The 14,390-nt window shown below is 42.6% G+C and overlaps 1 protein-coding gene across 1 annotated transcript; it reads left to right on the top strand.

Moving 5' to 3' along the window:
- The first annotated feature begins 1,336 nt into the window (after positions 1-1,336).
- Positions 1,337-13,607, top strand: TBX19 (T-box transcription factor 19). Its single transcript, XM_033145794.1, has 8 exons — positions 1,337-1,533; positions 4,086-4,350; positions 6,641-6,775; positions 8,052-8,113; positions 8,459-8,520; positions 10,198-10,389; positions 11,709-11,844; positions 12,883-13,607. The coding sequence occupies exons 1-8, from the start codon at positions 1,337-1,339 to the stop codon at positions 13,124-13,126; spliced, it is 1,293 nt and encodes a 430-aa protein (XP_033001685.1). The 3' UTR covers positions 13,127-13,607.
- Positions 13,608-14,390: the final 783 nt, after the last annotated feature.

Raw genomic sequence — 14,390 nt, 5'->3', positions numbered from 1 at the left:
GGTATTCAACTGGAATTCAAACAACTGAAATCAATTAACATGACTAAGGTTCATTAATTTTAATAAGGACTGTTCTGAGTAAAACTACCCTTCGTTAACGGACTATTCCACTTGTAAACTCATCTACGTCAGTATTATGAGAGGAGAAAATGTTTTCCCTATCCCTTTTCTCCATACTGCTGACCACATGCAGTTTTATATCCTCCCATCATGTCCCTTCTTATTAACCTTTTTTCTCAACTAAAATGCCCTAGATATTTAAGCTGTTATTCAGGGGATTCAGACGATTTATCACCAAACTTGAGTTTTGTAAGCATGATGAATTTATAAGACCATCCCTTTGCAGTCTCCCAAGTGCAATCTGGGCAAGAAAAGCACTCTGAAATGGAACAAGTGGTTGCAGGGGTACCAACTTGAATAAAATATTGTGGGGGCCCGGGTAAGGCCGCCCCCGCACATAATTGATCACATGACGCAGTGCACACACACCATTTGAATGGGAATGTCCATCAACATAGCAGGGGCCCAGCCCCCTCAAATATTTCATTGTGGGGGCTGAGGCCCCCAGGGCCCATAGGAATGGACTTCTATGAATGGTTGTGTAAACTGGTTCTCGGTTTTGAGTGCTGGGCGTGAATAGAAAGTATTAGCATACTTTTGAGAAAACTTAATCACACCACCTCTCCTCACTCACCTTCACTTCATTCCCCAGAATTAGCTCCTTAATCTCAAATACAGAAACCTGCACAAGTTATTTTCCAGTTTCAAGGAAGTATGGTCTGATGTTGAGCGGAAGATTTACTGTTGAGAAATATATAACAGGTAAATGGGCAGATTTGCATATCCATCAAGTAAGACCAACATATCCCCACAGATGGCTGTTGAATGCTGTTATTTCTCCCATTTCTAGCAGGAATTTGTATCTGCACAGACCCACTTTTCATTCATTGTTTCAGTTGAGGCATTAAACCATTTTCATTAATGGAAATATAGTTCTTGAGCAGAATAATTAGACCCTCCTCAGAAAAGATAAAAGCTTGGTGATTTGAATGGAAGATTCTTCTTCAGAGGCAGCCAATTGCCTAATCAGGCTGTCTCCCACCTGACAGTCAGTAATTAGAAAATGGTTGTGTGTGCATGTTAAAACCTTAACACACAGGTGTCATCCTCCTTTTGGGACATAGTGGGGGGAAGAGCAAGTCTGTGGCAAAAGGCTGAGGTGAGCACATTTGTTCCACTGTGGCTAATTAATTGGTTTAGGTTCAGATCTGTGGGGTTGTTGTTGCTGCTTTTTTTTTTTTAAGTCATCTGAGAAGTTTCTGACATTAAAGTCACCATGACTGATTTGGGCTGCAAGAAACATAGTGACTGCACTGTCTCCAGGCTGCTCAATGTGGTGGAGAATGAGCTCCAAGCTGGCAGAGACAAAGGAGACCCCACCGAAAAACAGCTCCAGGTTGTCTTAGAGGATGCTGCACTATGGCAGAGATTCAGAGAAGTTACTAATGAGATGATTGTCACGAAGAATGGCAGGTGAGTCTTACCTTCTGCTTAGAGGAAGTGAGGGATGAAGAGAACTGTTTATGGGACAGCATCTTAATTGTGCACTTAGTTTGCTCAACAACTCACTGGGGGCATTCTCCTGCACAAGACCCATTGAATGGGACTGAACGAGAGCAGGGAGTAGTAGCACTAATTCACAGCTCCCAGTTGTTTTAATGGTGCTTGGGCAGGATATTTTGCCAGTGGATTGCACCCAAATACTTCTTTGAACAAATGCTGGTCTTTCTTGATATATGAACAAACTTGCCCATTTACCGTTTCCCAAAATTCAGAGGTTGTCGGGAGCTGCTATTTCTGTAGATTTGGAGATGGAATGTCTGAGTGATGTGTACGTAGCTGATGGATGTTAATGAATAAGCAGAAAGTCGAAAGAACTAAAACATTTATCATCTTCCGGAATAGTATTTTCGTTAGGAGTACTGTACACAGTCTTATTGATTGAGTGATTGCATTTATATCTCATCTTTTCTCCAGGGAGCTCAAGGTGGTGTTCGTGATTGTCCTTCTCCTCATTTAATCCCCACAAGAATCCTGTGAGGTAGATAAGGCTGAGAAGCATGACTGGTCCAAGATTACCTAGTGGGCTTCATAGCTGGGAGAGGATCTGAACCCTGGGCTACTTAGTCTGACACTCTAACCCCCACCACACTGGCTCTCAGAGATATAGAACTTTCTTGCAGAAAGATTGTAACTTATAAGGGCTCCATTGGATGATTTTCCTGCACAGATATCTATCTAATATAACCTATGTGTTTTAGAACAAGTATGGCAAATTACTTTATTTATTTTTAGTTGTACCCTGCTTTTCAGTTCACAATGAAACCCCCCCAAACAGACTTAACATCAAAATACAAAGCCAGCCAAAAACACATTAATGAAATAAACATTAAAACAAAAAGTGGTGGTGACTCATTCCACATATGTGCACATTATGCAGTTAGCGTTGGGTTTTCATGACATCTAAATGGTCATGTGTGTTTTTCTCATATATGATGGGGCACACACAGGTCTGACGTCATGGCAGAAAGAGCGCATGAAAACCCAATCTGATTTTTGCAAAAAATCCACCCATAACTTTGTTAAAATATTGATTTACATTGTTTGTTGACAAAATGAACATGGTTAGAATCAGGGAGTTACACGGAATCTGTTCTCACCCCCCCCCCCAATTAGGTCAAACTGACAGTGCATTCCTAAGCATACTTGTTCAGAACTTTGGGCTCAAAAGAGCATCACTCCGTAGAATATTATAGGTTTGCTGCCTTAAATATATGTTTTCTAGTGAACCAGAACTGAAACTGAAACTTGAAATTTCTCAGAGTCAACACAAAATATTGAAAAGCCCTAGATATTTTGCTGCTGAGGCAAAGGACAGTATGGGACACACATATTGACTGCCTCTGCTTCGCATGCTAGCTACCTGAGGAGGCTACCTCATTTTACCTAATGAGTATTCCTTGAGGGTATAGTGTCTCTGAACACTTTGTTTTCATTTAACTATGATGGTTAATGTTCATGGATGATAGGTTTTTCAAAGGTTTTGTCTAACTGGCTTAGTGGCCAGTATGGGCCTAAAGGGTGAATGGAAAGCAATGATAATGGCAAGGAGGGGCAGTTGGGCCTCTGAAATATCGTGCTCAAGTGCCTCTCGGAATCTGGAACCAGCATTAAATAAATGCATCTAATCATCAGATGAAATTATTTTGGTACTGAAATGTGCTTAAATGCAGTTGTTGTTGTTGTTTGTAAGAGAGAGGGAAGGGGAGCTTGGCAAGCAAATCACCTCTCAGTTGTATTGATGATGTAGTGACATTTCTCTGATGAAAATAGGGATGTCCTATTCCATCCCCTCCAACACTTCTCTGGTGAAAATAGGAACATCCCAAGGAAAAGTGGGATCTTCTGGGATCAAATCAGAAAATGGGGCAGCTTCTGTAAATCCAGGTCTGTCCCTGGAAAATCGGGACACTTGGAGCGTCTGGATGACTACTTGGGCTGCACACACACCATACATTTAAAGCATATGACACCCCCCAAATAATCTTGAGGACCACATAGCTACAATTCCCAGCATCCTTAGCAGGGGGAGGTCATGTGTTTTAAATGTGCTTTAAATAAAATTGTGTCTGTGCAGTCTTCAGTGGCTTTAGAAGGGGATTGGACAAATTCATGGAGAATAAAATTATCAGTGTCTACCAGTCATGATGGTGGAGTATGGCCTTCAGCATCAGACAAGGCATGTTTCTGAGTACCAGTTTCCGGTTGGCCTGCTATGAGAATAGGATGCTGGACAAAGGAGATCCAGAAGTGGGGTTCTTAACTCTTTATTAGAAACAGAAAACGTTGCCCTGGTCGCAATGCATGCTAGCTTATGCAACCATGGCTGGCTGTTTTGGTGAAAGCATACTGTGATGTCAAGCAGATCCACACATAATTTATAAGGAAGTTACTGAACAAGTAATCGAGAAACATTATTTATGAGTTTTAATTCCCCCCCCCCATTCCTCATGTTTCTCTTACAGACGGATGTTCCCTGTTTTAAAGATCAGTGTCTCGGGCTTGGATCCCAATGCCATGTATTCTTTTCTACTTGATTTTGCTCCGACTGACAGCCACCGCTGGAAGTATGTGAATGGAGAATGGGTCCCAGCCGGAAAGCCAGAGCCGTCGAATCACAGCTGTGTCTATATCCACCCAGACTCTCCCAACTTTGGGGCGCACTGGATGAAGGCTGCGGTATCTTTCAGTAAAGTGAAACTTACCAACAAGTTGAATGGCAATGGGCAGGTATGGCACCCTGTTTCCTCCATGCCTTTTGGCTTTGGTTTCAGGCTTCTACCAATCAAGAAATATCAAGGGTGCATTTACGCAATTAGAAGGGCCCTTAGAGGCCTCTTCACCCACAGATGCCAATTATTCCATGGAGTCCAAATGTAAACAGGAATAAACAGGTCTTAATTGGGGCTTTCAGATTTTAATGGACTCCTTGATGTTAAGAGAGACAGAGTGCGCTGTGGTTTAACCATCAGGGATGTTCCCCCCTATAGTTTTTTCTTGTGTGTTAAGGTTTTTACACAGGACTTCAGAGAAGGGGGAAATGATTGTGGGTATTAAGGTTTTGTTTTCTCCCCCATGCCGTTTGGTGCATAAGTGGAATGTTGGCAATAGTCAGGCACTCGAATAAAAGGCTTCTCCTAAATGAAATAATTACTATGCTTGCTTTTGCTTCATGATAATTATCAATATTCTATTGAATCATCTTTGGCCTTGGGAATAATAATAGAAGGCATGTACCTGTACCAGAAAATAAGTGGCATTCTCACCGAGACCCTTAAAAATGCAAAGAGGAAAGTTGGCTCTGTTGGGCTGTTTGTAGCCTTAGATGCATATTAAAAACAATGTTACACATTGCCTTTGACTTGTTTTGTGCAGAACTCTTGTATTGGAACAAAACTGTCAGAAAACCCATTAGCAAGCAATGGATGAACTTTCAATCTTGTATGCTCTAGTTTGTTGGTGGTCACAGGAAGGCAGGATATTAATCAGGCATAGGCAAACTCGGCCCTCCAGATGTTTTGGGACTACAGCTCCCATCATCCCTGACCACTGCTCCTGTTAGCCACGGATGATGGGAGTTGTGGTCCCAAAGCAGCTGGAAGTCTGAGTTTGCCTATGCCTGATGAATCTAGCCTTCTGAGAAAGATATGAAGTGGGAAATGGCACTCAGTATAACATCAGATAAGAAAACAGGGGCACAGAGGACCCCTGGCTTGCCAGTTCAGTCACACAGCAGAATAGTGGCAAACCTGAAAATGGAATCCTGGCTTCCCAAATGCTGAGCCTACATCCTATGTGCAAGATTGTTCAGTCATGGAAAGGAGTAAAGAGAACTGGGCATGGAATGCCATTAATCCTCAGTAGCTCCTATTCTAAATAGTTTGTGATAGGTAGTAGCTGCATATAAATTGCAATACAGGTGTCTTAGCTGTTGTGGTGGTGCCTAAACACTCATGCAGTGCTGTAGTCCAATGTTTTTGTTGCGATGGTGGTGCAGCTAGATAATTTTATTTCTTGAACTTAGTGGTCTTAATGTGCGGGGGAGGGGGCTTTTATTTTTTCCCCAAAACTTGTTTTTATTATTTTTGTTAAATATTACAAACAACAAACATAACCACACAAAATTATTTCAGTTACAAGTTTGTACATAGCAAAGCACAGTACAGATGCAAGGAAAGTATCCACCAGTGTGATTTTGTGAGCACTCTGCTCTCATGCATTTAGAGATTCATGTTATCACAAGGATACTGTGCCTCATGCGTGATGCCCCCACTTTCAATGAGCCCCCACGTGGCCTCTCCACATACGAGCCTGAGAGACTAGTGGATGCCCACATATCAGGACTGAATCATTCGCAGCTAATTTACATTCTTTTTCTCCCATAGTATGACAATGCATTGGGACGACCCTCTTGGTTTGCCTAGTTTTTCAGGCAGTTGTGGTGATCGGAGCCACAGATATTCACACACACACACACACACACACACACACACACACACACACCTGAGTGATTCCAAGAGAGATACGTTGTGCTGCACGATTCCTTCAGCTAGCTTTCCAACCTCTCTCTCTCTCGCCTCAAAAGTGCTTCCTTTTCACACATGTGTGCATTCACACATAACTTTCCCTCTCCCCTAAACTGGAGTAGGTAAGATAGAGCCATGTAGGCCAGGGGGAGGTCAACATGGTGCCCTCAAGGTGTTTCGGACTACAACTCCCAGCATCCCTGGATACTGGCCATGCTAACTGGGAAATGATGGTAGATGTTGTCTACAGCATCTGGAGGGCACCATGTTGGCTACCTTTGATGCAGACTAATGATCTGGAATTGAATAAGACATTAGACCTGATCCAGGGCTAATTCAGACTATGCCTAAGCCCCACTGAAGCCAAAGGAACTAACCAGTCTCAGCTCATTTCAGTTTCATTGCTTTCAATGAGACTTGATCACAATTAGTTTTTTTGTTGAATCAGGACCATTATTTCTGGTAAATCTGTGCCTCACTTTTTCTTGCCACAGATTATGTTGAATTCTCTGCACAAATACGAGCCGCAAGTTCATATTGTTCGAGTTGGAGGCCCACACAGGATGGTAATGAATTGTTCCTTTCCTGAAACTCAGTTCATAGCTGTGACTGCTTACCAAAATGAAGAGGTAGGTGGGTATAAAACATCAAAACAGCTGGGAATTGTTTAAGAAAACCCTATAACTGTGTACGCTAAAACCAGTGATATGCTTCCCTGCTTAAATGCTATAATTTGGATGAAAGGGGTGGGGGTTTTTTGGGTTAAAACTGTATTTTAATCTTGATTGTAAGCCACCCTGAATATCCTATAGAAAGGCAGGATGTAAACGATGACAAACAATTTAATATAGAACAATAGTCAGCCGTCATCAAAATGCAACACTTCCACTTATTTATTGTTCTGTCTACTTTCATAGTTCGAGGGTCAATTTTATGTTAATATCTCATCTCATCTTTTTAATGTAGAATTTGTGACACCTGTGCCTAGTTCTCTCTCTCTCTCTCTCTCTCTCTCTCTCTCTCTCTCTCTCTCTCTCCCTCTCCCTCTCCCTCTCCCTCTCCCTCTCCCTCTCCCTCTCCCTCTCCCTCTCCCTCTCCCTCTCCCTCTCCCTCCCTCTCTCTTTACTGCAGGTAGCCTATGGGGAAAAGTATTGAGCCCTATTTTAGCCTTTGAAGTAAACCTATACGGGGATCAATGTTCCTGTGTATATTCCCTACATGTCTTCCTAAGTCCAATATGAAGGTCTGAAAGTAGATTCTGCGTGTGATTGGGTGAAATGTGTTTAGAATCCTCCTTGCAAACAGAAACCTTGTGTTATCCAGGTGCCCAATCATGGGTACGTTTCTAAGAATGTTCACCCAACTACAAGACCTGTATGCTGAAAATGGAAGGTCAGAAGTGGCATTAATGTACATAGGGAGAATGGAAGGAGGTTGTCTGTGTGTGGATGCCTGCCCACCCTGCCCACTGTTAGTCACATGTGTTTCCCCTAAGCACCAGAATAGGGCTTTAGTTCTTGCTTATTTTAATGATACTCTGTAATGGAGAAAGAAACAAATTCTATCCATGTTGTTGTGGCCTTTTAACCATCTTTTTGGCTTCTCTAGGGACAGTATGGATTTTGGCACTGGGATGCTGCCCAATAGCATATGGAAGAGAAATTCTGGGCCTATAATTCATTTTCTTCCAGCAGCAAACTATATGCCACTGCTTCATAAGAGGGCAGTCCTTCAGTATAGTGAACCCAGTGACTTATAACTACATGATTAAATATAATGCAAGTTTCCGCGACAGTGATGGCCTCTGGCAAAACTTACTCTGGAAAATGGCAGGCTTCAGATGATCAATTGTCAAATGTCAAATTTTCTTGCTAACGCAACTCTTTTTCTTTTTCTAAACTCAAGATAACAGCTCTCAAGATCAAGTACAACCCCTTTGCCAAAGCTTTTCTGGATGCAAAAGAAAGGTGAATTTATTTCCTAATAAGCCTCATTATACCTGCTGCCCTTTTGTGCTGGAGTGACCTCAGATAATCGTCCCCAGGCTTGCTACTTGCTCCGTTGACAGAATAAACATGTAAGGTGCACTGTGATGATGGGGCATTAAAACAATAACAACATTTGTACCCCATACTCCCCACAAGAAACCTTCTGGACTTTCCCTCTTGTTTTCCCCTCACAAAAAGTAGGTTAGGTTGAAAAATAATGATCAGACCAAGGTTACTCAATTAACTCCATAGTTAAATGGGGAGGCATCTGTGTGGATGTAGTTTTGCTAGAATTGAAATAACCTTAATAATACTATCTTTCAGAAACCACCCCAAGGATGCTTCAGATATTGTCTCTGAAAGTCAGCACATCACATATTCTCACTGTAAGTTTTGCCTTTTGATTTCTTTGTCATATTTGGGAATGCCAATGACCAATCGGCTCCAGCATCTTGATCTGTCAGTGGTTATTGCCAGAAAGGCTTCTAGCGGGATAACTAACCTTCTAACATCAGCAACATTACTTCTATTTTCAGCAGCTAGCATTTGACTTGCACTTCCCCTCCCCCTCCCAGCTCTACCTCCTTTGATTTGCATTGTATGCTGGATATCATCTGGTTGTTGATGGGATGACATATAACCAGAAGGTTTCTTCTACCCACGGCAGTTTGTTTGCTGCTTATTTATTTATTTTCTCCCAAACATTTCTGTTGTGTGCTGCTTGCATGCTAAGCCATTTGCACTTCTGTCATTACCAGCATGCTAAGATGGTTGCACTTCCTTCATTACCAGATTCTTACAGTTTTCTTAGAGTCATAGAACAGACCCCGAGCATCATCTAGTCCAGTTCCCTGCAATTCAGGAATCTCAACTAAAGCATCCATGACAGATGGCCATCTAATCTCTGCTTAAAGACCTCCAGTGAAGGCGAATCCATCACCTTCCAAGGAAGTCCATTGCACTGTAAAACAGCTCTTACCATCAGAAAGTTCTTCCTGGTGTTGAGTCATAATCTCTTGTAACTTGGTTTGGGTCCCACCTTCCAGAGAAGGAGACAAAAAGCTTGCTCCATCCTCCCTGTGACAACCCTTTGGCTTTTTGAAAATGGCTGTCATATTTCCTATCAGTCATCTCTTATCCAGGCTAAAAACATACCCAAATCCCTCAAGAGATCCTCATAAGAACAGATACAAAAACATATGGAATATGCAGAAATAGTGAAACTTACCGGAAGAATAAGAAATCAAGACAACAAATCTTTTACAAAAGAATGGAAATGGTGTATTGAATATTTACAGATAAATTATAAACGGATAAAAAACATTGGCAGGATTATTGTAATGACCTGCAGTTTTATAAGAGTATATATTTAAAGAAGATGAATAAATGAGTAAATTACGTTAATTTGGATATGGAGAAGATATTAAAAATAAATTTAAGGAACCACAGAAAGTGGGGGAAGGAAGTCAAGTTTTGAAATGTCAAAATGATTGGAGAATTAGTGAAATGTATAAACTTGAAAAGTTTAAATAAATAAAAGAGAAACTAAAGAGAGAGAGAGAGAGAGAGAGAGAGAGAGAGAGAGAGAGAGTTCCTCATAAGGCTTGGCTTTATGTTGACAGTGAAACTAAGGCTGTTTGGGTATCTTAAACTAAATGAATTTCCCCCTCTCCTCGAGCCTGAAACATTTTTGGTAGATTGTGTGTTTGCACGCACATATACACACACAGAGGCAAATAAAGGGGTTTTCAGATTGTCATTGCTGTGTGGTGTAGTGTGTGTAGTGGTTAAGAGCGGTAGACTCGTAATCTGGGGAACCGGGTTTGCGTCTCCACTCCTCCACATGCAGCTGCTGGATGACCTTGGGCTAGTCACACTTCTCTGAAGTCTCTCAGCCCCACTCACCTCACAGAGTGTTTGTTGTGGGGGAGGAAGGGAAAGGAGAATGTTAGCCGCTTTGAGACTCCTTCGGGTAGTGAAAAGCGGGATATCAAATCCAAACTCTTCTTCTTCTCTTCTTCTTATTTTCCTTGCTCAATGCTCTTTTCTTAATGTCTCTCTAGTAGGTGGCTGGTTGATTTCTAACCCAGATGCCATGTGCACAGCAGGAAGTTCAGGCTATCAGTATGGTGGGACTTTCCCTCTGCCTGCTGCTGCCCATTCTCACCACGGCTGTGAGCACTATTCGGCCCTTCGAGGACACAGGGCTGTTCCATACCCTGCTTCATACATGCAAAGAAATCACTCTCCAACTGGTAAGTTCTTGGCCCGACATTTTAAAAAACTATTTATGGGGAAAGAGCAACGACCTAAAAAACAACAACAATAAGGAAGCACACAGTTTACATTGCAAATGTTAACAAGTACAAATCAAAAGGCAAAGAAACTGAGAGAATTTTCCTAGGAGAACTTTACCCTACTGATTCCACCCATGGATAAATGGTTCCTATTTCTTCTTTAAATTAAGAGCAGATATATTTATGATCCCAAAGAATTCCCCTTTCCTGGGGATGGCAGTTAGGTTAGGTGCCTTTTAAAAAGGATTAAAGGTAAAGGGACCCCTCGCAGATGACTCTGGGGTTGCGGTGCTCATCTCGCTTTATTGGCCGAGGGAGCAGGAGCTGCGACTGAGCAATGGGAGCTCACCCCGTCACAGGGATTCAAACCGCGGCCTTTCCGATCAGCAAGCCCTAGGCTCAGTGGTTTAACCCACAGCGCCACCCGCATCCCTTTTAAAAAGGATTAGACAAATTACAAATATATCGAGCTATTAGCCGTAATTGATTAATAGAGCCTTCATGTTCAGAGGCAATATATCTCAGAGTATCTGAGTATTGGTGGCAAAAGAAAAGTGTTTGTGGGTGAACACCTTTCTGCCCTTGCTCTTGAGCATTTGACTGGCCACTGTTTTCAGTGTGGCAAAGTGATTTGTCCCTGGCAACTCAACACATTATTTGGGTGACTTCTTTCTGTATCAAAAGAACAAAACACAACCCCAGACTGTTGGTGGTGCAGGGCAAACTCTGTGCCATGTGTTGAATCACTAGAAACTTCCATGACCTCCAATGTGAAGCAATTTTAAAACCCTTGTCATGTGAAATCTGTGGGAAACAGTGAGAGGAACAGAGAGGCAGAGAGATGGAGAGAAACAAAGACAGAGATTAGATTATTAACAAGGTTTAAACTTTGTATCATTAGTTCTTAAAATATACAGTGGTACATCAGGTTACAGATGCTTCAGGTTACAGACTCCGCTAACCCAGAAATAGTACCTTGGGTTAAGAACTTTGCTTCAGGATGAGAACAGAAATCGGGCAGTGGCAGCGCGGCGGCAGCGGGAGGCCCCATTAGCTAAAGTGGTGCTTCAGGTTAAGAACGATTTCAGGTTAAGAACGGACCTCCGGAATGAATTAAGTACATAACCAGAGGTACCACTGTACTTACGTTTTTAAATAGCCAATTTCTGCTTTTTTAAAAACAACAAATAAAAAAATGCATTCTAATTTGTCATCTTAAAATAATTTTGTTAGAAACATGTCACTATTGCTAACAACTTCTGCTTCCCTTTCTAAAGTGAATTTGATAGAAAGCACCAACAATGATCTTCAAGTGCCATCGGTCCATGAAGGCTGGGCTGCAGTACCCTCCAGTCACCATGGCAACTTGCTCCCGGTGCCACACAACAGTGGTACGGCCACCCCGGGTCCGAGGTAAGCACCCCATCGATTTGCAATTGCCCATAGTATCAGCAGCAGCAGCCACTGAGCAACCTTAGCTGCTTTCAGCGTAACTGCTCCCTTGGAGAACCGTCACGTAGGACAGTGGCCTCCCTGGAGATGAACAAGTCTCTTCTTGCTCAACCTTCTCCACAAAATTGTGGAGGAAATGGGTAAAGGTGTGTTCTACACATGCAGCAGAATGAGATGCTAGAATACTGAGATTGTAGAGTGGATGGTAGCAATTGCAATGGCAAGGAAGGGGTTCAGTTTTTCCATGGGGGGAAATGGCCTGGAAGTGCAGAGCCAGTACAGTAGGGAGAAAGGCTCTAGCCCAGCATTACCTTCCGTCCTAATTTCCACTTGGATATAGCTATAGACAGCGGAGTATTTCATTTAGGTCGAAGGATGGAATGCGAGGTGGCGGAATGAGAACAGATTCAAAAATTGCACAAACCCAGGTCCCAGTAGAGACTATGGATTCCAATCTCGTTGTAGTAAAACAATGAAATAACAGTGTATAACTTTAAGACAAAAATTCTGCCAATAGTGGGTGGCCTTTACACATGGTCGAAAAAAGAGGACATGCAACTGCACAATCTTTTCCTATCCTAATTTATATGCATGGAGCATACTTAGAAATAAATTAAATAGAAATGCAATACAACCCACTGGGTGAAAACTGACTTGGAGTTCTGTGTGTGTGCTCAGTGCGCTGTCTGGGTGCAAGTTGTTGACAGGCAGCTTCAAGATCTTTGCTTTTGCTTCTTTAAACTGACCAGACAGCCCTTCAAATGAAAGACTGACCTCTGTACAGAAGGACACAAGGCACTCTATTTAATAAATGGAACAATTGCACCTTTTGAAAGATTTCCATTGCTTCTGTTTGGCTGTGGGGTTTTTTTCAAAAGGACTTAGGGCTAATGGCTGGCTAGTTTACTGCAAGAAGTGCTTTACACCCAGCATCTCTAGAGACCACTGCAACTTTCAACTGTTGAGTGTTGTTGTTGTTTTTACTTTGCTTTGCTTCAGCCACTATCCATGCCTATGGACAGTCAGCAACAATGCCCTCAATGTGGCCAACCTTGCGAGTGATGCAAGCAGCAGCCCTCCCGGACCATTCCTGAGAAGCAACATTGCATTGCCTGCCACATCGTCCTCTGCTTCAATTCCTTTGCAGGGTACAGTTGCTGGCAGCATGGAAGCACAACCGGAGCCCACTTTCTCCAGGTTAACAGAGTCCACCTGGGCATCTGTAGCCTCCCATTCATTTTAAAGGACCACAGGGCAGCACGAGAATGCCTGGTAGCACCCTGGACAGAACAGGATTTAAGGCTGCCATTCTTGCAGCAAAGAAAAGAACATATGTCGGCTTCTCCACATCTCGAAATCTTGGGTGGTGAATTGGGCAAGTACCGTAGGACAAAGAGAAGAACAGGAGGTGTACAGGAGACCCCCTCTGCTGTTGCAGTTCCCAGCCTTACAGGCACAGAGTAAAACAAATCCCGATGAGAAATTCTTGCTACCAGTCATGTCAAATAAGAGAGGAGGAAGGACTCCCATTAAGAAGACATAGAACTTATAATTATTTCAATCTATTTTCATATAGGTCAGATGGTTTCTCAGGAACATATTCATTACTGAAAGACATTACACCACAGTGCTCTCATTGAACACTGTCTCTTGAAAGGACATGGCCATGACTTCTTCAGAGTTTAAGCTATAAGAGAGACCAAATGAGTAAGGATATATCTCATTGAACTGCTGATCAGAAGGTCGGTGGTTCGAATCCCCATGATGGGGTGAGCTCCCGTTGTTTGGACCCAGCTCCTGCCCACCTAGCAGTTCGAAAGCACATCAAAGTGCAAGTACCGGTAGATAAATAGGTACCGCTCCAGCGGGAAGGCAAACAGCATTTCCGTGTGCTGCTCTGGTTCGCCAGAAGCAGCTTAGTCATGTTGGCCACATGACTCGGAAGCTGTCTGTGGACAAATGCTGGCTCCCTTGGCCTATAGAGCGAGATGAGTGCTGCAACCCCAGAGTCGTCTGCGACTGGACCTAATGATGAGGGGTACCTTTACCTTTACTGGTGAAAATACGAACCTATTCTGCCCATCCTCTTCAACCATCCCTGTTTTGAATGTCTATTGTAGGTTGTAAGTGCTTTAAGATCGGAACTGTGTCTCTTTGTGTCGTGAGCAACACATAGCATGCCCACCTGGGAGAGAGGAGATTTTCATTGTATTCCCACCAGCAAGTTCATCCAGCAGATGTTAAATCTAATTTTTTGTAATGCTTGGAGTCCTTTTGGGTGTTTATAAAAAATACTTTTATAAGTGCTTTGTAAAGGCCTTATATGCTGTTCTCCTATATGGAAGGTTATTCTGATTCTCTGCGTGATTTATTCTGCTCACACAGTGGACATTGATCTGATCTAATAGGGTTTCTTATGTTCTTATGACGGTTGTGCTCATGCAAGTTGTGGACTTGCATTCGTACATATTTTCATTAACAAGCCATGTGCACAAACAGATGATCAG

Source organism: Lacerta agilis, chromosome 4, assembly GCF_009819535.1.
Source record: "Lacerta agilis isolate rLacAgi1 chromosome 4, rLacAgi1.pri, whole genome shotgun sequence".
Lineage (NCBI taxonomy): Eukaryota > Metazoa > Chordata > Lepidosauria > Squamata > Lacertidae > Lacerta > Lacerta agilis.
The sequence above is the reverse complement of the archived record's forward strand: the minus strand, read 5'-3'. Positions and strand labels throughout refer to the sequence as shown.